Source organism: Mustela putorius, unplaced genomic scaffold (assembly GCF_011764305.1).
Source record: "Mustela putorius furo isolate JIRA1106 unplaced genomic scaffold, ASM1176430v1.1 tig00000275_pilon_pilon_pilon, whole genome shotgun sequence".
NCBI classification, from domain to species: domain Eukaryota; kingdom Metazoa; phylum Chordata; class Mammalia; order Carnivora; family Mustelidae; genus Mustela; species Mustela putorius.
In genome coordinates, this window is record NW_025421341.1 from 6,842,218 (window position 1) to 6,867,427 (window position 25,210).

Below are 25,210 nucleotides of genomic sequence, written 5' to 3' on the forward strand. Positions count from 1 at the left end.
CCCGGCTCCATCCCATCCCATCCTGCAGTGCCAGGAGGCTCTGCGCAGGACCGGAAGTAGTGAGCGCAGTTCGTGGCGGGCGTGGGGTTAGTGCACGCTGTGGAGGTTAAGACGGTGCTTCTGGGAGGGAAGGCGGAGGAGGAGACGGGCAGGAAATCTGTGTGTAGCTTGAGGGCATAGGGCGCTAGTGGGGTAGGAGTGCCTACTCGGGAGCTTCAGGCTGGGTCTCGGCTCTTCATTATCCCGGAAAAGGTCTGAAGTGGGACTAAAATGGGGAGGTATCTGAAGTCACGGAGCAGGGTGCAGTTTGCAGGCTGTCAAGTGGTCCATACTAATGTGCTTAAAATCAGGGCTGACACTGGGCTTTGCTCCCAGCTGTACGGTTGCATCTCGACCACACTGTCAGCGGGGCGCGGGTATTTTTATCCTCAGGTGGGCGGCACAACAGACGTTAGGAGGTGGCTTCCACGGCCGCGGCTCTGGGGGTCGGTCCGGTTTCAGAGTGGGCGCTGCTGCCCACCCGCTGTGCCGCCTCGCGTGGTTACCTGCGGCGTCAGGACGCGCAGCCTCGCAGTTTCCTGGTCTGTGAAGTGGAGGGTCTTCTCTGTTACCTTGAAGGGCTCTTTCAGATTTAGCAGTACATCACGCAAAACTGTGGTGGGCCACTAGGGCTTTACTTGCACGCCTGCCAGATATAGAAGAGTCTGGAGAGCGGGGCGGTATCAGCGCTTGGAATCCGGGGAAGGGAAGTGTGTAAGGACCTTCAGAAGATCTTCCAAGACCCCAGGCTCCAGTGGGTTTTGGAGGCTCCGCATCATTTCAAATCAGATTCTGATTAAGTACACACATGTCGTAGTAAATGTTTTTTGCTGAAAAAGTACATTTTTTTTAAAAGATTTTATTTATTTGACACACAGAGACAGTGGGAGATGCTTAACGACTGGGCCCCCCAGGCCCCCCTGAAAGAGTACATTTTTCAACAAATTTGTTAAATATTTTTGTGGAAATACTTGGTTTTGAAATTACGATTATCTGGTTAAATTTACAGTTGGCTATGCTTATCTTGTCAGTTAGGCATACTATGAATGCTCTTCTTCAAAAATAGAAATGTTCCTGGATTCTTTTTTTTTTTTTTTTAAGATTTTATTTATTTATTTGACAGACAGAGATCACAAGTAGGCAGAGAGGCAGACAGACAGAGAGGAGGAAGCAGGCACCCCCTCGGAGCAGAGAGCCTAATGCAAGGCTGGATCCCAGGATCCTGGGATCATGACCTGAGCCGAAGGCAGAGGCTTTAACCCACTGAGCCACCCAGGCCCCCTGTTCCTGGATTCTAATTGAAGTTGAGTGTTAGTTTTGTATAGGGCCCAGACACTGAAAAGGTTTTTTGAGAAGCTTTATTTTGGAAGTTGAAGGAGTCTTGGAAGAAAGGGTGGTATTTAAAGAACTGGAGAAGGGAGGCGAGTGGTTGAAGCAAGAGTGGGGAGAACAAGAATCAGGGCTTCTGTGAGGTCCAGGAAGTAGGGATGAACATCTGGTGTATTAAGTACCAAGCTCATGCTAGGTGACTTACACATATTAATTCATTTGCTCCTTGAATGGCCTCTGATGTAGGTTATAGTGTCTCCCATTTTGTAAATGAGAAAATAACCTCAGGTTAAATGAGTTACCTAAGATACCGTGTGATGATAAGTGGCAGAATTAGTATTTGAACTCAGGAATATGTGACTACAGCTCTTTTGCTCCTTTGCTTTGCTCCCTTGAAGGTCCAGGCCTAAAGTGTGTCTGTGTACTATTTTCTGTGTTTTGACTTCAGATACTCAGTTTTGCCTGATTTCTGTATGTTGTCATCTGTACGCCTCATTCGCAGAACAGTCCGGCTTGTTCATAACCCAGTCTGCAATCCTTCCCGCTCCTTCATGGATTTGAAGGTGCTCGTTTCTTCCTTGAATGACTTTGCGTCCCTCTCCCTTGCTGAGAGTTGGGACAATGTTGGGCTACTGGTGGAACCAAGCCCACCACACACCGTACACACTCTCTTTCTTACCATTGACTTGACCGAGCAAGTCATGGAGGAGGCACTGCAGAAGAAGGTGGATCTCATTCTCTCCTACCACCCACCCATCTTCCGACCCCTGAAGCGTATAACCTGGAAAACCTGGAAGGAGCGCCTGGTGATCCGGGCTCTGGAAAACAGAGTCGGGATTTACTCTCCTCACACAGCCTATGATGCTTCACCCCAGGGAGTCAACAGCTGGTTGGCTAAAGGGCTTGGTGAGAAGCCTCTTATTCCTTCCTGTTAACTATTTTCCCTACAAATGCTTTGAAATTTTAGAATGTCTTTCCAAAAGAATTTTAATTGCTTTAGCTGTGGGTACCATGATTTTATTTTTATATATTTAAAAATAATGTTGTGGAATCTGGCAACCGTATTTGATAAACGAAAATTTTGTCCTTAATGAATACGGAAAGCATAGGCAATCTTCATTGCTGGATTGAGCTTTGGGAGTCCTCACTCAAGTGTCACAGTGCCTGGCACCCGGAAGTTTAAGAAGCGCTTGTTAAATTGAGTCCAGAGCTCAGGCCTCTCCAGAATATACTGCGTGCGTTAGTTAAACAGACCTTAGAGTTTTATTGAATGCTTACTCCTGCCCAGTACAATGAAGGACTTTAGCCTATGTGTTTTAGTTTTACTTTTAGTAAGTTACTTTAGTTTACTCATTTGGGGCTGAAGCTTTTATGATTGTATAACCTGGATTAATGTGGCCAAGTAGGCTGTGAGCATTTGTAACCAGAATGATGGTTTACATGAATAAATTTAGGAAGCAGTCACAAATTCCGTATATCCTCTAAGTATTCATGAGTCAAGTTTTTGTGTTATTTAAGAGTCTTCTGGAAATAATTCTGAAAACAAATTGGTTTTGTATGTACAAAATCCTACATTATGGCGATTTAGTATATAGGATTTAGGTGTATATGTAAGAGATATGTGTGCATGTGTGTTACATAAGAGTCTGAGAATTGATCTTTAAGAACTCATTTCCTTAAAAATTTTGCTCATAACAGTTTCTTTTTAAAATTAAAAAAAAAAAAAAAGACACCATTTTTTCCCTAGGAGTTTGCACCTCCAGGCCCATACATCCTTCCAAAGCTCCCACCTACCCCACAGCGGGGACGCACAGGGTCGAATTCAGTGTTAATGGCACCGAAGACCTGGACAAAGTCATTTCTGTAGTGAAAGATATTACAGATGTTTCTGTCACTTCTTTTTCTACAAGGTACGATATATTTTTCTCCTTTTTTATGTATATTTATCTGTATGGATCTTCCTTATAAATTCTATAACCCTGCTATTTAGATCTATTTTGCCCCAGAGTGGGTTTCTAGGGCAGCACACTTCTCATCTGCATGTGGGTGTTCCACGGGGTCTTTTCAAAACAGTAAAATGACAAGTAACACTGTTTTCTATGTGGGAGGGACTGTGCTATACCCTTTTGCTTATAATATTTCTAATCCTCCTGATAACGTTGAAAGGTGGTTTTTTACCTGAGAGTATATAGATAAACCCTATTGATAACACTGATTACATGGATTTACTTTCAGTTTCTAGTAAAAGTGATTCCCAAGCACTTTTTTTTTTTTAAAGATTTTATTTGACAGACAAAGATCACAAGTAGGCAGAGAAGCAGGCAGAGAGAGGAGGAAGCAGGCTCCCCGCCGAGCAGAGAGCCCGATGTGGGGCTCGATCCCAGGACTGTGAGATCGTGACCTGAGCCGAAGGCAGAGGCTTAACACACTGAGCTACCCAGGCGCCCCCCCCAAGCACTTTTTAAAATTTTATTTATTTTGGGGCATCTGGGTGGCTCAGTCCATTAAGCATCTGCCTTTGGCTCAGGTCATGATCTCAGGGTCTTAGGATCGAGCCCTGCATTGGGCTCCCTGCTCAGTGGGGAGCCTGCTTCTCCCTCTCCTACTCCCCCTGCTTATGTTCCCTCTCTTGCTGTGTCTCTGTCAAACAATAAATAAAATCTTAAAAAAAAAAAAAAGTCTCTTATGGTTTGCCTCCTTCTATGTTTTCATCTTATTTTATTTTTCCTTCCCTTCCTCTGTGTTCATCTGTTTTGTTTCTAAAATTCTACATACGAGTGAAATTATACAGTATTTGTCTTCTCTTATTTTGCTTAGCATAGTACTCTAGTTCATCTATATAGGTACAAATGGCAAGATTTCATTTTTTTTGATGGCCGAGCCATTATATATATGTACCATGTTTTCTTTTTTTTTTTTTATTTTTTTTATTTTTTTTTATTTATTTTTTTTTTTTAAAGATTTTATTTATTTATTTGACAGAGAGAAATCACAAGTAGGCAGAGAGGCAGGCAGAGAGAGAGAGAGAGGAGGAAGCAGGCTCCCTGCTGAGCAGAGAGCCCGATGCGGGACTCGATCCCAGGACCCTGAGATCATGACCTGAGCCGAAGGCAGCGGCTTAACCACTGAGCCACCCAGCCGCCCCTGTACCATGTTTTCTTTATCCATTTATTTGTTGATGGACATCTTGGCTCTTTCTGTATTTTGGCTATTGTGGACACTGCTGCTATAAACACTGGGGTACATGTACCACTTCCAATCACTATGTTTCTATCCTTTAGATAAATACCTAGTAGTGCAATTGCTGGGTTGTAGGGGAGTTCTATTTTTAAGTTTCTGAGGAACTCGGTACTATTTTCCAGAGTGGCTGCACCCCAGTTTGCATTCACAACAACAGTGCAAGAGGATTCCCCTTTCTCCCAAGTCCTCCTGAATACTTTAAAGGGAAAAACAAACAGACCATTCAGGTGTCTCTTATAAGGCCAATCATTTATTTAGGGCAGAGATACCAAAATGGTGCCTCATAGAAGGTTTCCTTTGAAGCTAATTTATCCTCATGCCTTTTGAAACATGTTAAAAGACAAGTTATACAAAGCTGGAACTTAGTAATTGTTTAACAAACAAAAGTAAAGGGGCGCTTGGGTGGCTCAGTGGGTTAAACCTCCTCCTTCAGCTCAGGTCATGATCTCAGGGTCCTGGGATCGAGCCCCGCATCGGGCTCTCTGCTCAGCGGGGAGCCTGCTTCCTCCTCTCTCTCTCTCTCTGCCTGCCTTTCTGCCTACTTGTGATCTCTACCTGTCAAATAAATAAATAACTAAAATCTTAAAAAAAAATAAAGATTTTAATAAAATGGAAATCTCTATCAGGCTACAACCATAAGTGGTTTGGTTTGGTTTGGTTTTTAAAGATTTTATTTATTTGAGGGAGAGTGAGCAAGCATGTTCGTGCACACACAAGCGGGGTGGGGCAGAGGGAGTGGGAGATAAGCGGACTCCTTGCCGAGCGGGGAGCCCAATGTGGGGCTCAATCCCAGGATTGTGAAATCATGACCTGGGCCAAAGTCAGATGCTTAATCAACTGAGCCAACCAGGTGCCTCTTAAGAGAGGTTTTTAAGTGTAGACCTTTTATAATTGAAAATGTTTTTTAATAGTGTTGAGGAATTTAAAGACTCTCAAGAGAAATTATAGGACTTTATAGATTCCAATAATGACAGTCTTGTACCTTATTGAAATACTGTGTAAGTACTGATATTAAAAGACAGTGATACAAATAAATAAAATTTCAAACAATACAGAAGTCCTCCTTGCAAATGATCTTGTCCCTGTTTTCCGAGAAGTGGGTATCTTTCCATACATATACCGGGATCTGAAGAAATGTATAGTTTTTTGGGTGTTTTCCCCCACTTAATTAAATGATATGCTGTATTTGTCTTTCTTATTAGCAGGGTGTCTTAGAGATCATCCCATATAGTTATAGAAGATCTCTTTGCCTGATATGTAATGTTTCTTATTTTAGATGTACCAGGTTTCTTTAAGCATTCTTCCTAACTGATGAACTTTTTTTCCCCCCCAACTGATGCACATTTGGTGTTAGTTTTTCCCTGTTACAGGTAATATCTGGGTTTTACCACTAGATTGGAGTCCAGGCAGTTTTTCCTTTTTCTTCCAAACTCCACAGATGATTCTAGTGTTGACAACTACTCTTCCAGATTCTTTTTTTTTTTTTTTTAATTTTATTTATTTATTTGACAGAGATCACGAGTAGGCAGAGAGTCAGGCGAGGGGTGGGGGAGCAGACTCCCTGCTGAGCAGAGAGCCCGACTCGGGGCTCAATCCCAGGACCCTGAGATCATGACCTGAGCCGGAAGCAGAGGCTTTAACCCACTGAGCCACCCAGGCACCCCCCTCTTCCAGATTCTTTTAAGGTGTCTTAGTTCTAGACTTCTATGATTATATTTAGAGTTTACGGTTAAATAGCGAACTTTCCTGATGCCAGTCTTTTTGGAGAGGCTCTATTTGGCATTGCTTTTCAGAGGGTGACTCAGGGAGCTCCTACATCAATGTTAATGGGATGCTTATGAAAAATGCTTGTTTTTGGCTTTTCATTCTAGATCTATGTAACTAGAATAGAGTTTGCTTGAAAATCTGTCCCGGAGAATCTTGTATTCAGTGATATTTGAAAGTTAACTTCCGTAGGGCCTTAAAAAAATGCAGTTTGCTGTAGTCCCATTCATAGAAGTTCTTTTTCACTGGATCTGTAGAAGAGTCCAGCAGCTATCATTTTAAGAAGGTAGCAGATTGCTGATGCACACCTGGAATTAAGAGTAGTTCTGTAACAGGGCCCCTGGAAGGCTCAGTAGGTTAAGCATCTACCTTTGGCTCAGGTCATGATTCCAGGGTCTTAGGATCAAGCCCTGCATCAGGCTCCCTGCTCAGTGGAGAGTCTGCTTCTTCCTCTCCGGCTTCTCCTGCTCTGTGCTGCCTCTCTCTCTCTCTCTCTGCCAAATAAATAAATTTTTAAAAAAACAATAGTTCTGTAACAATGGTTTCAAAATGAGGTCCCTGGGTCAGCAACATCAGCATCACCTGGAACTTGTTAGAAAGGTACATTCTCAGATCACAACCTACAACTACTGAATCTGGGAGGTAGAGCTCAGCAATCTGTGTTTTATTAAGTCTACAGGGAGATTTTGTGGTGCCTGGGTTCTCCTGGGTTAAGCATCTGACTCTTGGTTTCCGCTCAGGTGGTGATCTCAGGGTCATGAGAGTAAGCCCCGTGTTGGGATCTACACTGAACACAGAGGCTGCTTGAGATTCTCTCTCCCTCTTCTCTCTCTCTCACATAAATGAATCTTTAAAAAAGAAGTTTACAAGAAGATTTTGATGCATACAGAAGGTTTTTTTTGTTTTTGTTTTTTTAAAGATTTTATTTATTTCACAGAGAGATCACAAGTAGGCAGAGAGGCAGGCAGAGAGTGGTGGGGGAGCAGGCTCCCTGTTGAGCAGAGAGCCCGATGTGGGGCTCGATCCCAGGACCCTGAGATCATGACCTGAAACGAGGGCAGAGGCTTAATCCTCTGAGCCACCCAAGCACCCCTGATGCATATGGAAGTTTGAGAAATACTGTTCTAGAAAATAGTTTGGTTTGGGATCGAATCTTAAATTTCATGGAATCTAACCTCTTTTACAGGAGTTGTAAAATGGATTGTTTAGGGGCGCCTGGGTGGCTCAGTGGGTTGAGCCGCTGCCTTCGGCTCAGGTCATGATCTCAGGGTGCTGGGATCGAGTCCCACGTCGGGCTCTCTGCTCAGCAGGGAGCCTGCTTCCTCCTCTCTCTCTGCCTGCCTCTCTGCCTGCTTGTGATCTCTCTCTGTCAAATAAATAAATAAAATCTTATAAAAAAAAAAAAAAAATACATGTCATGGGGCCCCTGGGTGGCTCCGTTGGTTAAGTGCCTGGTTAAGCATCTAACTCTTGGTTTCCGCTCAGGTCATGATCTTAGAGTTACGAGACTGAGCCTCTTGGCAGCTAAGTCCAAGCTCAGCCCAAAGTCTGTTTGGGATTCTCCTTCCCTCTCTCTCTGTCCCTTTTGTGAGCATGTGCTTGTGCGTGCCCTCTCTCAAATAAATAAATAAAATCTTTACAAAAAATAAAATATATTTCACTTACTTTATCCTAAAGGAGCAAGTGATTTTTTTTTCTTTTATAGGACTGATGAGGAGGAGCAAACACGGGTTAGTCTGAATTGTAGTCAGGAGGCCTTGATGCAAGTGGTGGCTTTTCTTTCGCAGAGCAGACAGTTCTATCAGAAGACCGAAATTCTGTCACTGGAGAAGGTAACAAAAATATATTACTGTGCATTTTTGTTTGACAGTTTCATTTGTAGTTTGTTAGATTGACAGGCTGTGATAACTGTTACTTAAAGAAGCACAAGGTGGTATAGAATGCGTAAAGCATCCTGGAAAAAAAATATTTGAGAAAGGAAGACATGCCAGGAGTAGAAAACTGTTGGTAGATGTTTCAGTCCATTTGGGCTGCTCTGACAAAATACCCCAGACTGGATAGCTTATGAACAACAGAAATTTTACTTCTCACAGTTCTGGAGGCTAGGAAGTCCAAGATAACAGTACCAACAGATTGGAGTGGTGGCTGCTGAGGGCCTACTTCCTGGTTCATCAGCGGTGCCTTCTCTCTGCGTTCTCACATAAAAGGAAGGACTCGGGGTACCTCTTGGAGCACTATTGTATAAGCGAATCGCATCATGTAGGCTCCCCACTTATGACTTAAGTACCCCCCAAATACCTCCTCATAGGGCTCCACCTCCTAATACCATCACCTTTGGGCGTTAGGATTTCAACATTTGAATTTGTGTGGGGGCAGAAGCATTTGGGTCACAGCAGTGCAGGACTTAAAAAAAAAAAAAGAAGTTCTGATGTGGGGGCACCTGGGTGGCTCAGTCCATTAAGTGTCCAACTCTTGCTTTTGGTTCGGGTCATGATCTCAGGGTCATGAGGTGCGGCTCCCCACTGGGTGTGGATCCTGCTCAAGACTCCCCCTCCCCCAAACTCATATATCCATGCTCTCTCAGAAAAAAAAAGAAATTAAATAATATAAAATAATTTTTTAAATTCTGTTTTTTTTTTTTTTAAGATTAAAAAATTTTATTTGGTTGAGAGAGCAAGAGAGAGCTCACAAGCAGGGTGAGAGGCAGAGGGAGAAGCAGACTCCCCACTGAACAGGGAGCTGGATGCGAGGTTCGATCCCAGGACTCCAGCATCATGACCTGGGCTAAAGGCAGATGCTTACCTGACTGAGCCATCCAGATGCCCCTGAAGTTTCTGTTTTTTATCATTAAGTACGGTTGACACCCAGTATTACAGAGCACTACTTTCTAGGGTTAGAGACTCAGTTCCAGGTTCCAGGTTCTATCTCTTTTATACCCTCTGCCTGTACCATTTTATTTTCTCCTTTAACCTGATTGCTGTTTGTATAATGATTCCTATATCTTGATTTTTTAGCTCAGAATGATTTCTTAATGTAAAAAGTTAAAAAACAAACCCATATTTCCAGGGACTCTCTGACAGTTTCCTCTTAATGGATCCCACAGGTACTTCAGTATATACAATTACTGACCTTATTCCCTGTATCACCCCTTTATTTATTTTTATTTTTTTAGAGACAGTGTGAACACCTGTGAGTGAGCAGGGGTTGGAGGGAGGGGCAGAGAGAGGGAGAGGGAGAGAATTTGCCTTTCCAGAAGTCTGAGCTTGTAGAAGTCAGAGAATGTCTTCGTCAGGTTTCCATCCCCAGGCTTTAGCCTGGTGCTGACATACTAAGCTGACATACTAAGTGTGCATGTTTTCTTCTCATCACGTGCTGTTTGTTTACTAGGACGAAGATGAACAGTTTTTCTAACTTCGGTTTCTCCTCAGCCTCTGCTCCTGCATGCTGGAATGGGACGCTTATGCACACTGGATGAATCTGTTTCCTTGGCTACCATGATCGAGCGAATCAAGAGGCACCTTAAACTACCTCATGTTCGCCTTGCTCTTGGGGTAGGAAGGACCTTAGGTAAATATGTACCATTTATTTGTCCGGTGCATTTACTAATGTAGTATTATGTAGTATTTGGGCAAAAGTTGAAGTTCTTGGTTATATTAATATAAGTGACAGGAAACATGTTAGTTCATGGGAGAGGACTGGTTTCTTTTATCAGTCAGGGTAGACTAGATGGTGCTGTGGCAAACATCTTATTGTAAAACGAGATTTATGTCTCTCTCATATTTGCTGTTCATTTCAAGTCAGCAGAAGTCTCCTCACCGCAGACTGATTTCTCTTGTAGGGAGGTAGTTTTAGAGGGTCTTAAACCATATTCTGACATGGAAATGATCCATTTTCTGTTCAATTCATTGTCCAGAATTAATCACATTGCCAGGACAAGTCAGGACATGAAAACAGTTCTACCATGGGCCAAGAGGAGAGCTGGAAATTGTTATTGCTCCAATTAACAATGCACATGTTATATTTTACCATATGGTGATACTTTACTGTGAGGTGCAGAGTGACCCACTGCAGTTTGTGTCTTGTAGCCACTGTCTTGTCTTTTGGCTTTTCCCAGTATTTGGGGGAACAAAGAATATTTGTTGGACTCCTACAGTGAGCTTAGCAGTGTACGGAATGTCCTAAGTATGTGAATTCCCACTGCAGAGGCAGGGGTAGAGCGTAACTGTTGAGTGGATCCTGAATGCCATGGGTTCAAATTTCTGTGTCCTCTTTGCTGCATAACTTTGACAAGTCAGTGAACACCTCTGTGTCATGGAAGTCTCATCTATAAAAACTGCAGTAAAAATAATAAAACCTTACTCATCGTGTGAGTATAATCCATGTGACAGGGCACACTGACCGGCGTACATTAAGTATAGTACATGCTAGCTGTTAGTTATGTGGAAGCTATTATTATTCCTATTATGTTACAGGTGATAAAATCGAGGTTCAGACAAACAGGTAACTTAGTCCGCAGACCACTCAGGGGAGTTGGTGTCCAAAGAACATGGATGGCAGAGATGGGATTTCCTTTCTGATCCAACTCCAGAGCTGCTTTTAAAATGTTTTTCTTTAGGACTTCCAAGTTTTATTGTATTTATTTCTTGATTGACTTAATTTTTGAAAGATTTATCTCTTTATTTGGGGGAGAAAGAGCATGCATGCGTATGGGTGTGCGTGGAATGTGGCGAGGGGCAGAGGGAGAGGCAGAGACAATCCCAAGCCGACTTTGCCCTGAGCAAAGTGGAGCCCAGTGTGGGTCTTGATCTCATGACCCCTAAGATCATGAAGCAAGTTAAAACCAAGAGTTAGATGCTTAACCAACTGTGCCACCCTGGTGCCCCTGCTTTATTTATTTTTTAATTGAAGTATACTTAACATACAATGTTAGGTTAATTTCAGGTGTACAACATAATTATTCAACAAGTCTGTAGATTATGCTGTGCTCACGAGGTGTGACTACCCATCTGTCACCACACAGTAGTATTACGATACCATTAACTTATTCCCTGTGCTGTACCTTTTGTCCCTGTGACTTATTCATTCTATAACGACGTGTCTCCTACCCGCCTCACACTTTGCCCATTCCCCCCCCTCTGGCAGCCATCTGTTCTCTGTATTTATCGGTCTCCTGCTTTTTATTTCTTTTGCTCGCTTTAAATATTTTATTTATTTGTTTTTTTGACAGAGAAAGACAGTGAGAGAGGGAACCCAAGCAGGGGGAGTGGGAGAGGGAGAAGCAGGCTTCCTACAGAGCAAGGAACCCGATGTGGGGCTCAATCCCAGGACTCTGGGATCATGACCTGAGCCGAAGGCAGACAAATGCTTAACGACTGAGCCACCCCGGGGCCCCTCCTTTTTTTTTTTTTTTTTAAGATTCCATGTGTGATTCCTCATGGTATTTGTCTTTCTCTGTCTGACTTTTATTTTCCTTAGTGTAATACCTTCTAGGTCCATCAGTATCATTGCAAGTGGCAGGATCTCCTTTTTTGTGGCAGAGTAATGTTTCATTATGTATACTTAGCTCATCACCCTTGTCCGTTTATCTGTTAATGAGCGTTTGGGTTTCTTCCTTAGTTGGCTGTGGTAAATAATGCTGCAGTAAACACAGGGGTGCATATGTCTTTTCAAGTTAGTGTTTTTATTTTCTTTGCATAAATACTCCGTAGTGGAATTGCCGGGTCATATGGTATTCCTGTTTTTATTTTTTTGAGGAACCTCCATACTGTTTTCCACAGTGGCTGCACCAGTTTGCGTTCCCACCAGCAGTGGGTGAAGGTTCCTTTTTCTCCCATCCTCACCAGCACTTGATATTTCTTGTCTTCTTGAGTTCATCCTTTCTAACAGATGTGATGATACCTCCTTGTGGTTTTGATGTACATTTCTCTGATGATGAGTTATGTTTACTATCTCATCATGTGTTTATTGGCCATCTGTATGTCTTTGCAAAAACTGTTCAGGTTTTCTGGCCATTTAAATTGGACTATGTGGGTTGGTTTTTTTTTTAGTGTTGAGTTGTAAGTTCTTTATGTATTTTGGATGTTAATTTGTTATTGGATTTATCATTGTAAATATCTATTCCCTTTTAGTAAATTGCCTCTTCATTTTGTTGATGGTTTCCTTTGTGTGCAAAAGTTTGTTTGTTTGTTTTTTAATTAAGATTTTATTTTTTTGAGAGAGACAATGAGCAGGAGAGTGAGCACAAGCAGGGTGGGGGGGCAGGAGAGGCAGACTCCCTGCTGAGCAGGGATTTTTTTTTTTCCCCATGATCCTGGACTCCAGGGTCTTGACCGGAGCCGAAAGCAGATGCTTAACCAACTGAGCCACGCAGGCATGCCTGTGCAAAAACTTTTTATTTTGGTGTAGTCCCAATAGTTAATTTTTGCTTTTGTTTATCTTGCTTCAGGAGATTGATCTAGAAAAGTATTGTTAAGGCCAATGTGAGAGAAATTAACTGCCTGTGTTTCTTTCAGGAGTTTTATGGTATCAGGTCTTACATTTAGGTTTTTAATCCATCTTGAGTTTATTTTTGTGTTACTGTAAGACACACAGGTCCAGTTTCATTCTTTGGCAGGTAACTGTCCAGTTTTCCCAGCATCATTTCTTGAACAGACTTCTTCCCATTGCATATTCTTGCCTCCTTTGTTGAAGATTAATTGAGCATATATAAATGTACGTTTATTTCTGGGCTCTATTCAGTTCCATTGATCTAGGTGTCTGTTTTTGTGCCAGTACCATACTGTTTTGATTATTAAGCCTTTGTGGTATGTCTTGAAATTGGGAAGTGTGATGCCTCCAGCTTTGTTCTTTCTCAATAGTGCTTTGGCTATTCGAGTCTTTGATGATTCCGTACAAATTTGAGTATTATTTGTTCTAGTTTCATGAACGATCCTGTTGGTATCTTGATAGGGATTGCATTGAATCTGTAGATTGCATCTGGCAGTATGGACATTTTAACAGTATTCTTCAAATCTGTGATAATGGAATACCTTCCCATTTGTGTCATTTTCAGTATCTTAAATCACTGTTTTATAGTTTTCAGAGTATAGGACTTTGACCTCATTGGTTAAGTTTATTCCTATTTTATTTTTGGTGCAATTGTAAATGGAATTGTTTCCTTAATTTCTCTTTCTGCTACTTCATTATTAGTGTATAGGAATGCAACAGATTCCTGCATATTAATTTTGTATTTTATTTTTTACTTTTTTTTAAAAAAGATTTTATTTATTTATTTGACAGAGATCACAAGTAGGCAGAGAGGCAGGCAGAGAGAGAGGAGGAAGCAGTCTCCCTGCCGAGCAGAGAGCCTGATGCGGGGCTCGATCCCAGGACCCTGAGATCATGACCCGAGCTGAAGGCAGAGGCTTTAACCCACTGAGCCACCGAGGCGCCCCTTAATTTTGTATTTTACAACATTATTGAATTCATTTATAATTTTAATGGTTTTTGGTGGAGTCTTGGGTGTTTTTTTGTTGTTGTTGTTTTTAAAGATTTTATTTATTTATTTTTACAGAGAGAGAGATCAGAAGTAGGCAGAGAGGCAGGCAGAGAGAGAGGGGGAAGCAGGCTCCCCACTGAGCAGAGAGCCCGATGTGGGGCTTGATCCCAGGAACCTGAGATCGTGACCCGAGCTGAAGGCAGAGGCTCAACCCACTGAGCTACCCAGGTGCCCCTTGGGGGTTTTTTTATGTATACTATTACATCACCCACAGAGTTTTATTTCTTCCTTATCAATTTGGATATCTTTTATTTCTTGTTTGATTGCTATGACTACAGCTTATGGTGGCTAGAGTGAGCATTCATGTCTTATTCCTGATCTTAGAGGAAAAGTTTTTAGTTTTTCACCATTGAGTTTGATGTTAGCTGTGGGTTTTTCATATATGGCCTTTATTATGTTGAGGAATGTTTCCTCTAAACCCGCTTTATTGAGCAGATGTTGAATTTTGTCCATTGACTTTTCTGCACCTCTTGAGATGATCATCCGATTTTTATCCTTCGCTTTGTTAATGTGGTATATTACATTGATTTTATGACTATTGGAGCATCCTTGCCTCCTCGGAATAAATGCTGCTTGATTGTGGTGAATGCATTTTTTAATGTGGTTGGCTAATGTTTTATTGAGGATTTTTGCATCTATGTTCAGTGAGGATTTTGGCCTCTAGTTTGGGAGTGTCTTTGGTTTTGGAATCGAAGTAATGCTGGCCTTGTAGAATGTATTTGGAAGACTTACTTCCTCTTCTATTTTTTGGAATAGTTTGGGGGAGAATTAAGTATTGACTCTTCTTTAAGTGTTTGGTAGAATTCACCTGTAAATTCATCTAGACTTGTATTTGTTGGGAGTTTTTTGATTACCAATTCAGTTCCATTATTAGTAAATCAGTCTGTTCAGATTTTCTATTTATTCCTGATTCAATATTGGAAGATTGTGTATTTCCAGGAGTCATCCATTTCTTCTGGGTTGTTCAGTTTGTTGGAATGTAGTTTTTCAAAGTAGTGTCTCATCTTTTGTGTTTCTGTTGTGTCGGTTTTTACTTCTCTTTCATTTGTGATTTTTAAAATTTGGGTCCTTTCTGTTTTTCTTGAGTCTGGCCAAAGTTTTATCAATTTTGTTTACCTTTTCAAAGAGACGCCTCTTGGTGTCATTGATCTTTCCTATTGTTTGAGCCTTTTTTTTTTTTTTTTAGTCTTTTTCATTTATTTCTGCTCTGATTTTTTGTTTCATTTTTCTACTGACCTTGGGTTTTGTTTTTTTTCTAGTTCCTTTAAGATTAGATTGTTTACTTCAGATATTTCTTGTTTCTTGAGGTAGGCCTGTATCATTGTAAATTTTTCTTAGAATTGCTTTTACTGTGTCTCAGATTTTGGACCATTGTATTTTCATTTCTATTTGTCTCTCTGTATTTTTTAATTTTCTTCTTTGATTTCTTTGTTGACCCATTGGTTGTTTAAGTTTTCTTAAGTTGTTTGTGTTTTCTTCCAGGTTTTTTTTTTTTTTTTTTTGTGGTTGATTTCTAGTTTCTTGCCTTATGGTCGGAAAAGATGGATGGTACAACTTCATTCTTCTCAAATATATTGAGACTTTGGGGTGCCTGGGTGGCTCAGATGGTTAAGCATCTGCCTTAAGCTCAGGTCATTGAGCCCAGGGTCCTGGGATCAAGCCCCACATCAGGCTCCCTGCTCAGAGGGGAGCCTGCTTCTCCCTCTCCTTCTACTGCTCCCACTGCTTGTGCTCTCTCAATGTATGTCATGCTAAAATCAAGAATTGGCTGCCCAATTGACTGAGACACCCAGGTGCCCCACTTGGAACTCATTTTAAAAGGACTTCTCTTTACTACCTCCTTCATGTTTTTTTGTGTACATTATTTTATTTTACACATATTTCTTCATAACTTTCTTCTAATTGTGTCTTTTTCTTATCCGCCTCAAGAAGTTCTTTGACATTTTTTGTAAGTCTGGTTTAGTGTTGATGAGCTCCTTTGAGAAGCTCATTTTATCTCCTTCAAATCTGAATGATAATCTTGCTGGGTAAATTATTCTTGATGGTAGGTTTTTTTCCATTTAGCACTTTATGTCACCAACATTCCCTTTTGGCCTGCAAAATTTCTGCTGGAAAGCAGCTGATAAAATTCTCTTTTAGTCTGACATTTCAGTTATTATGTGTCATGGTATGGGCCTCCTTGGCTTCATCTTGTTTGGAACTCTGTGCTTCCTGAACTTGGATGTCTGTTTCCTTCTGGTCAGGGAAGTTTTCAGCTATTGTTTCTTCAAATAAGTTTTATGATTCTTTCTCTCTTCTCCTTTTGGGACACACATAATGCTAATGTTTGTTAGCTTGATGTTGTTGAAAAGATCCATTACCATATCCTCATTTTAAAAAATGGTTTTCTTTTTTGCCGTTCCGGTTGGATGTGCTCCATCAGCCTGTTTTGCAGATTGCTGATCCATGCTTCCGTACCCACTAATCTGTTGATTCCCTCGAGTGTATTTTTCATTTCAGTTCTATTTTTCAACCCCGATAGGTTTTTGTTTTCTGGCTCTATGTTGAAGTTCTTCCACTTTCCTCTCGTTATGACCATACTTTAAACTTTGCTTGGCATTTTACTTAACTGTGTTTCATCTAGTTCTTTCTCTGAGGTTTCGTCTTGTTCTTTCGTTGGGAATTTATTCCTCAGTCTTCTCGTTTTGCTTGACTTTCTGTGTTCATTTCTATGAATTAGGTGGAACAGCTGCTTCTAACCTTGAAGGGTTATGACCATCCCTGTGTAGGCTGTGTGTGCTCAGTGGCTTTGGCTGGGTGGAGCGGTGTCGGGCATGGGCTTGGAGTCCCAGCACTCTCTGTTGGGGCTGTCCTAATGGGATGGCAGGAGCTAAAGTGGGCATGGATTGGGATGGTCCTGAGGCTCTCAGAGAATGCCCTGACAGGACAGCTGTAGGTGAAGTGGGTGCACACTGGGGTGTCCCTCGGCTCTCGGTGTAGAGGACATCCCAATAGGGTAACTGAAGCTGAAGTGGGTGTAAAGCTAGTGTCCCAGGGTACTCTGTGCAGGGGGTGCCTCGGAGGGGCAGCTGGAGCGGTGGTGGTGCATGGGCTGGGGAGGTCCCAAGGGGCTTTATGCAGGGGGCACCCTGACAGGACAGCTGTAGCTGAAGTTGGTACAGGCCTGGGGATCCTGGGACTCTCCATGCAGAGAGTGCCATCAGCCACTCTTTTAAAGCACCCCTAGGAGTACCTGTGTGGCTCAGTCAGTTAAGCATCTGAGTCTAGATTTTGGCTCAGGTCATGATCTCAGGGTCCTGGGATGGAGTCCTGTGTCAGGCTCCCTGTTCAGTGGGGGGTGTGCTTGAGGATTCTCTCTCCCTCTGCCCCAACCCTGCGCATACGTGCATGTACTCTCTCTCTTTCAAATCAGTAAATCTAAAATACCTCTAATGGAGTGACCACTAATAAAGTATCCATTCTAGAATCCTTAAGGGTGAAATACTTGTGGATCTGGGCTTCAAAGCTTCTGTCGTTTTACTCTTCAACTCTTCAAAGGTTGTTCTTTTAGAGTAAATCTATTTTAAAATATATGTCAGATCAATTTGGTAGCATTCCTTTAAGTAGCTGTTTTGGTTCCTCACTTGAGAACAGTGACAGTACCTGTCTACCTCTCACTGTTGCCCGGAAACCCAGGAGAGGTCACTTTACCTTGCAGCGGCGACAAAGCCTAGAGCCGCGCAGTTAGCTCTGTTCAGCGGTGTAGCTGCGTACGTCTTACATAGGCTTGTGCAGCCGCATATGTCTGAAGAAATAACAGCCCTGTGTTGGGTTATTTATGCAATATCAAAAAATAATCTTCTTGTTTCTGTGAAGACATGTTTTATTACTTTTTAAAACTCAGTAAGCGAAGTTCTTGTACTGGTGATGAGACCAGGACTGAAGTTTGCATTATGTGATAGATTCTTGGTACAAATTACAATGTTAAAATGAAGGGGAATTGTAAAGTATTGGTTTTCTTATTTCTTTTATTTTGAAGAGTCTCCAGTCAAAGTCGTGGCCCTGTGCGCTGGTTCTGGAAGCAAGGTGCTGCAGGGGACGGAGGCCGACCTTTACCTCACAGGTAGGACAGACTTTGGCTCTCTTTTTCTTTTCATGTGTGTATCCTTCCCCAAACTTGGTTTGTTTTATGAGATAAAACATAGATTTTAGAACAGCACTTGATAGATAAATGGATTTAATAACTATTGTTTGAACCTGAACTAAACAGGAACTGTACTGAAATTGGAGACAGGCCATATTTTTTGTAGAGGGGAAAAAATCATTTAGCAATTTATTATTAGATTATATAAAAGCCTGATTGATGTTGAGCATTTATTTAACCTATCTTCTTTCCTACACATGATTCATGTCAGGTAATGGGACACTTTCTACCCTCCCACCTTCGCCAGAAAATGGTTCTTACTCGGCCCTACAGCCAGTCATTAGCTCCTATCAGCTCTAGCTCCAGAATCTTCAGAGAGCCTTTCCTTTTCTCTCTACTCAGGCATCATCGCCTACTTGAAATACTTCATCAAGTCCCTAATCTTAGTCTTTCTTCCACATAGGCCTCCGAAATGAACTGTTCTTCACAAGTATAAATTTATTGGGTATGACACTATCCTAGCTACGAAGCCTTCAGCGATTTCCTTTATGTGTCTCGGGCGAGCCTAAATGCTCGTTCTCTTCCATGCGGCCTCTGCTTATGCGGTTTTCTCTGGCTAGAATGTCTTTCTGGCTCCTTCCTTTACACTTCCAGGGATAAGCTCGGATACCTCCTCAGAGAAACGTTTCCTGTCCCTGACTCCTGCCCTGATGGTCACGCCTTCCTCTCCAGTCCCCGTCGCTTTGTCCTTCAGCTCCAGGATGCATTTCTGTGGGACAGTCATTGTTTGGCACCCAGGCGTTACTTTCTGTCATAGGGGAAAGCATCTGACAGGTGACCTGGCCTCTCATTCAGAGGATTTGGAGGCACTTAGTACATTTCCCGATACCAGCTGCATTTCCACCTCTGTTCCTCCTTAGGGTTAAGAGAGCGGGAGTTAAGAATTAACTTTTTCCAGGGCACCTGGCTAGCTCAGTCAGAAAGAGTATGTAATATTTGGTCTCAGGGTTGTAAGTTCAAGCCCCACGTTGGGTATAGAGATTACTTAAAATCTTTTTAAAAAATTACTTTTTTGACTTCTAGGACCGGAATCGAGGGTCTTAACCCCCATGGCTACTTCCTAGGACTTTGCATTATTACTCCTTTCCTGCCTCTCATGTCCATGCCCCTTATTATCTGTCTAGCACACCCTCCTTCAGAGGCTGCTGGACTTAATACTGTCACATCTGGAAGTATAGCGGAGCAGTATCTGAGCTTATTAAAAACGTACACAACCATTACCCATTTTCTATTCTTCTAAAGACGTAAAATTTTTATAAGTCCTCAAACTTGTACCAGATTGAAATAAACTTCCAGTGTATAAATAATTTGACAAAATAGCTTATAGCATTATATGACTATTTAATTTTAATATTTTAATTTTTAAAATATTTATTAGCATGAAAGCAAGCGGGGGAGGGGTAGAGGAGAGAATCTTCAAGCAGACAGTCTGCTGAGCATAGAGACCAACCTGGGGCCCCATCCCACAGCCCTGAGATCATGACCTGAGCTGAAACCAAGAGTTGGATGCTTGACCAACTGAGTATTTAACTGACTTTAAAACAGTCATGGGGACGCCTGGGTGGCTCATTTGGTTAAGTGTTTTGACTCTTTGTTTTGGCTCAGGTCATGATCTCGGGGTCATGGGATCGGACCCCGTATCAGGCTCCCTGCTCAGGAGTAAATCTTTAAAAAATGATATTAATTATAACATTTTACTTTGAAAGAATTTCAGACCTGTAGAAAGTTGCAAGAATAGTACAATAAACTTTCGTATGCCCTTCACTTAGATTACTAATGGTTATATGGGCATCTGGGTGGCTTAGTCAGTTAAACATCCAATTCTTGATCTCAGCTCAGGTCTCAATTTAACAGTCGTTCAAGCCCCACGCTGGGCTCCACACTGGGCAAGGAGCTACTTAAATAAATGAATAATAAAGATCAGTAAGGGTTATATTTTGCCACATCTGCACATTCTGTGTCATATACACGTTATATATGTATGCATGTATATATATGTGTGTGTATAAATATATTTCTACTTACATATTTCCCCCAAAACCATTTTAAAATAAATTGTATATATGACCTTTTGTCTTATCCCTAAATACCTCAGCATATGTGTCCTAAGAATGAAGATATTATATGATCATAGACAGTGATCAAATATAGGAATTTAATATTGTTAAAACATTTACTTAATATGTCATCTATCTGGAATGCTTCTTTGTCCAGAGCACTGTCATTTTTAAGGGTATAGACCATTTGTTTTGTGGCATATCTCTATTTGGCACCTCTGATTGTTTTCTTATAAATAATGACTTTTTTTTTTTTAAGACTTTATTTATTTGAGGGGCTCCTGGGTGGCTCAGTGGGTTAAAGCCTCTACCTTCAGCTCAGGTCTTGATCCAAGGGTCCGGGATCGAGCCCACATTGGGCTGTCTGCTCCGCAGGGAGCCTGCTTCCTCTTCTATCTGTGCCTGCCTCTCTGCCTACTTGTGATCTCCGTCTGTCAAATAAATAAATAAATAAATCTAAAAAAAAATAAAAGATTTTATTTGTTTGAGAGCCTGAGAGGAGGGAGGGTCAGGAGAAGCAGACTCTCTGCCAAGCAGGGAGCCCGTCGTGAGACTCAATCCCAGGACTCTAGGATCAAGACCTGAGCCGAAGGCAGTTGCTTAACCAACTGAGCCACCCAGGCGCCCAAATAATGACCTTCTTAAAACTAGGTGTTTGGTTTTTTTTAATTATTAAGCAGTATGTGCATAAGGTAAATTAATGCGATTCAGAATTGTTAAAATAGTCTTCCTATCTCGTTATTTGGGGAAATACAAAGTGTCTTCTTATCTGGCTGACCTTGGATGTCTGTGATCTGTGAGGTACCACTTTGAGTATAACTTTAGGGATAAAAAGTACCAGCTCAGAGACCACACACACAGGCCTCCGCTGATGTTCGTCACTCCGCCTTTGAGCAGAGCATGGTAGTATCAGGTCATTAGGGTAATATTGTGGGGAGACCAGCAGATTGGGAGCTTGCTCCTTGCAGGTATAAATCCTCTCATTTGCTCTTTCTTTCCCCAGCGACCCTCTGAGCTAGGCTTCTCCCCCCACTTGCCTTCGGCTGTTACTGTGGAGTCTTTGCAGAGTCTCCGCTTTCATGCCTTCTTAGAGCCTTTGTAATAGTCCAGGCCACCAGACTCGTCTCTCCTGAAGCGCAGCTTCTAGGTGGGCCCATTAGGGTCTTCTTTCTATTTCAAATTTAAATACTTTACTATTACAGATGAAGATGTTTTAGGCGCCCCCGGGTGGCTCAGTAGGTTAAGCGTCTGACACTTGTTTCAGCTCAGGTCGTGATCTCAGCGTCTCGAGGCGGGCACCGCACTCAGCTGGCACCGCACTCAGCAGGCAGTCTGCCTGAGATTTTCTCTTTCCCTCTGCCCCTCTGCTCATACATCCTCTCTCTAAAATAAATAATAAAATCTTTAAAAAATGAATAAAAATTATTCTATATATGAAATTTCATGTATAGAGGAGCAGGGTGAAGTGTGGGGGATTGGAAATTTCTCAGGGAAAAAAAAATGTTATTTTTCCCCTTAAGAAGCTTCTCTCAATTTTTTATGCTTTTTTTTTTTTGAAGATTTTATTTATTTATTTGACAGACAGAAATCACAAGTAGGCACAGAGGCAGGCAGAGAGAGAGGGAGGGAAGCAGGCTCCCTGCTGAGCAGAGAGCCGTATGTAGGACTCGATCCCAGCACCCTGGGATCATGACCTGAGCTGAAAGCAGAGGTTTTAACCCACTGAGCCACCCAGGCGCCCCAATTTTTTATGCTTTTAGGGCTCTAAACATATTTCAGAATTATGCTTATTATGAGTAAGCCAAATTGTGCAGTGTCTTTTTGCTGTTAAATTTGAAGTCATGAGGGTGCCTGGGTGGCTCAGTGGGTCAGATGTCTGCCTTTGGCTTGGGTCATGATCACAGGGTCCTGGAATTGAGCCCTGCATTGGGCTCCCCACTCAGTGGAGAGTCTGCCTCTCCCTCTCCTCCCCACTCTGTCACTATTTCTGTCTCTCGCCTCTCATTTAAATAAATAAAATCTTTTAAAAAAAATTTGAAGTCATCAGATTCGCAAATGGGATTTTTAAAAATTCAGAACACTTGAGTTTTCCCAAAATCTGTTTACAAAAGATGAGGTCCTGTTCTACCAGTAACTTCAGAATTTCTAGAAATTTTGCACAGGTCAAAGGAAAAGAAATGCTCTGTTTTTATTTATTTATTTATTTTTTACCTTGTCTTTAATTTAGAAATAGCCTTAAAACTCATTTCATCTTTATGAATTAGACTGGAGTTGATACTGAAAAATTTGGTGTTCACCAAGCATAAAGGAGTCTTTGGGAAGTATACCTAGGGTTTTCTGGAGGTATTTGTGATTTAATATTTATATGAGAGAATTTTCTGAAAGCCCCATTTCACTTAACAGTGCTCTTTTATTTTATAATGGAAACGTTTGTATTTTTTGGTTTTTTTTTGAAGTAGGCTTCAGGTCCAGCATGGAGCTCAATGCAGGGCTCAAATTCCTAACCCTGAGTTGAGCAGAGATGGAGTCAGAGAAGCTTAACCAGTGAGCTCCTCCTGCCCAGGGACCCCAAATGGAAGCATTTTGAATGGACGTCCTTACGGGTCTGGCAGTGGGAGATACTGTAGCATATGCGGCTTTTAGATTCTTGTTTTCAACGGGCCACAGAGAAAGAATTTGGAATTCTCGGTGGGATGGCCTGTCTCTCTCTCAATTGGAGGACATGGAAGAAAACCTGTACCTAACTTTCTAGGTTTGTGTGTACAGTTCTGCTTTTTACACAGCGCGAGCGTGGTGTTTCTGCAGTGGTGGGTCGGCGCTCGGCAGGCCGCTCGTCTGGTACTTACGGATTTGCCCTTTCCTCTGGCGGCAGGCGAGATGTCCCACCACGATGTTCTGGATGCCGCGTCCCAGGGGGTAACTGTCGTCCTCTGTGAACACAGCAACACCGAACGAGGCTTCCTTTCTGATCTTCGAGATATGCTGCGTGCTCACTTGGAAAACAAGATTGATATTATCCTGTCAGAGGCAGACCGAGACCCTCTTTGTGTGGCATAGAGCCTCCTGGAGGAGCGGGAGGACAGCCCCGCCTGGATGCCTAACGTGAATCGGCGCAGCTCGAATCCTCCTGGAAGAACGTCTTAGAATGTACATTATTTCTGGTTTGTAAATCTGCTTCATCAAATGTTCTGTAGCTCATATGGTAAAAATCGTAACAGTGACCATTCAGAACAAGTATTCATTATAAGAGGAATTAAGATGATTATACAATGTAAATCGTATTTCGTTATAAACTCCTGGAAAGATCCACTAAAATCTGTTTACTTAACATTCTGGGGAAGTTGCTCAAGCAGTCTTCTCCTTAGTTTACTTATAGATGGGATGTGTTCTAGATATTTCTGACCTTGGTTAGTTTAGAAATATACTTTAAAAAACTTGAGATTGGAGCACTTATTTCTAGGTAGTGGCCTCTAGGGGGTGATAAGGTTTGTCTCTGTTCCCATTTGTAGATCACTACGCTTTGACCTTCTGATTTCAGGATCAGGATGAGGTTTTGTTTTTTTGTTCTTTAATATACATGATCATTATTCATGACTATTTTATTGCTTTTTAGATAACTTACCTGAAATTTTACTAGTAATACAGAAAGATAGCTTTTAGAATAATCTGAGTTATCATGCAATATTAATTTCATACTAGGCATTCTCGGGTATGTTATAAACACTTCCAATCTGTAGAAACAAGAATGTGGGTATTATGGTTTCCATTTTACAGATGATTAAACTGAAACAGGTTATGGAGTTTGCCCGAGACTACGTGGCTAGGAAATGACGGGAGTTTGAACACAGACTCAGGCAGTCTGGCTCCAGTCTGTGTTCTTAACTGCTTCTTAATGAACAATGATGATAAACCTGATAGAGGAGATCTGTAGGCAATCTAGAAGAAATCCATTTTAACTGGGATTTTCTCTGGGAGGTATGGGAGGTTTTTCTTTTGAATTCTCTCAGATTTCCAGTTGCTCTGGGGAGTTTTTTCTTTTGGTAATGACAAAAGCCAGTCTTTTAAAATACTGTCTAAGGGGCGCCTGGGTGGCTCAGGGGGTTAAAGCCTCTGCCTTTGGCTCAGATCCTGATCCCAGGGTCCTGGGATCGAGCCCCGCATCAGGCTCTCTGCTTAGCGGGAAGCCTGCTTCCTCCTCTCTCTCTCTGCCTGCCTCTCAGACTACTTGTGATCTGTCAAATAAATAAATTTAAAAAATAAAATAAAATAACTGTCTAAGATGAGAAAGGAAAGAATTTTACATTTATTCTGTAGGACCCTTTTCCTACCAGTCATCTCCTAGAGGATTTGGGATCCTAACTTGCAAATTATTCTTGGTGGTTCACCTGTAATATTGATTCACCACAGAAAAAAACCAATAGGACTGAGTCTTTAGAAAATAGGACTGAGCCTTTAGAAACGCCCCCCAATTCAAGGGTCGGAGGAGGAGCCAGGAGAGGAGGTGGGAGGAGGATCAGCAAAGCCTCAGAAGCCAAGTAGAAAGCTTTGATGAGGGGTGGCGGACCTCAAAAGTCGAGCCATCGGAGAGCAGACAGAGAGCAGACAGCTTCGAGACTCGTGATGTCATTTTCCTCAGTCATTGCTTGTGTTCTTTGTGCTGGGCCCATGGAGATGCAGGAGTAGGACAAAAGTTTGGGTGATACCGAGGAGTTTATTGTAATTACCTATGCTAAAGATACGCAGAGGGCTTATAGGGAAGGTTTCCTGGGGCCGTGGGGAGGGTAGAATTCAGTCAGGAGGTAGAGCTTGTATAAACACTAGTGTAAAGAAACAGCACAGTGCATTGAAAGAGCCTAAGTAAGTCATCCATTGTTAGGACAGAAAGCAGAGGCCAAAATGATATGGTCAGAGATGCTGCTTAATAGCTTGGGGGCAGTGAATGCCATTGTTACCACAATTGTTAAAGTTTATTTACGAGCTTGCTAACATTTCCAAATAACTAAAAATACCCCCAATATGTCCTCTGGAGTTTTTTTAAAATTAAAGTATCACCAAAGATGA

At 41.9% G+C, this 25,210-nt stretch overlaps 1 protein-coding gene across 3 annotated transcripts; it reads left to right on the forward strand.

Annotated features, from left to right (window-relative positions):
- Nucleotides 1–19: 19 nt before the first annotated feature.
- NIF3L1 (NGG1 interacting factor 3 like 1) lies at nt 20–24,296 on the forward strand. Of its 3 annotated transcripts, none has more exons than XM_013062307.2 (7): nt 20–86; nt 1,817–2,274; nt 3,116–3,278; nt 8,078–8,204; nt 9,801–9,939; nt 17,928–18,011; nt 23,022–24,296. In XM_013062307.2, the coding sequence occupies exons 2-7, from the start codon at nt 1,842–1,844 to the stop codon at nt 23,204–23,206; spliced, it is 1,131 nt and encodes a 376-aa protein (XP_012917761.1). In that variant the 5' UTR covers nt 20–86; nt 1,817–1,841; the 3' UTR covers nt 23,207–24,296. The 3 variants fall into 3 exon arrangements, with proteins under 3 accessions (XP_012917761.1, XP_004764191.1, XP_004764192.1); XM_004764134.3 differs by having other exon boundaries at nt 41–252; XM_004764135.3 differs by having other exon boundaries at nt 56–252; nt 1,871–2,274.
- Nucleotides 24,297–25,210: the final 914 nt, after the last annotated feature.

Bases quoted from the DNA above. Each gene is read 5' to 3' on its own strand.
- NIF3L1 (XM_013062307.2), top strand. From the start codon at position 1,842: ATGTTGTCATCTGTACGCCTCATTCGCAGAACAGTCCGGCTTGTTCAT. The intron at 2,275-3,115 runs GTGAGAAGCCTC...TTTTTTCCCTAG, and splicing joins CTGGTTGGCTAAAGGGCTTG to GAGTTTGCACCTCCAGGCCC. The intron at 3,279-8,077 runs GTACGATATATT...TTTCTTTTATAG, and splicing joins GTCACTTCTTTTTCTACAAG to GACTGATGAGGAGGAGCAAA.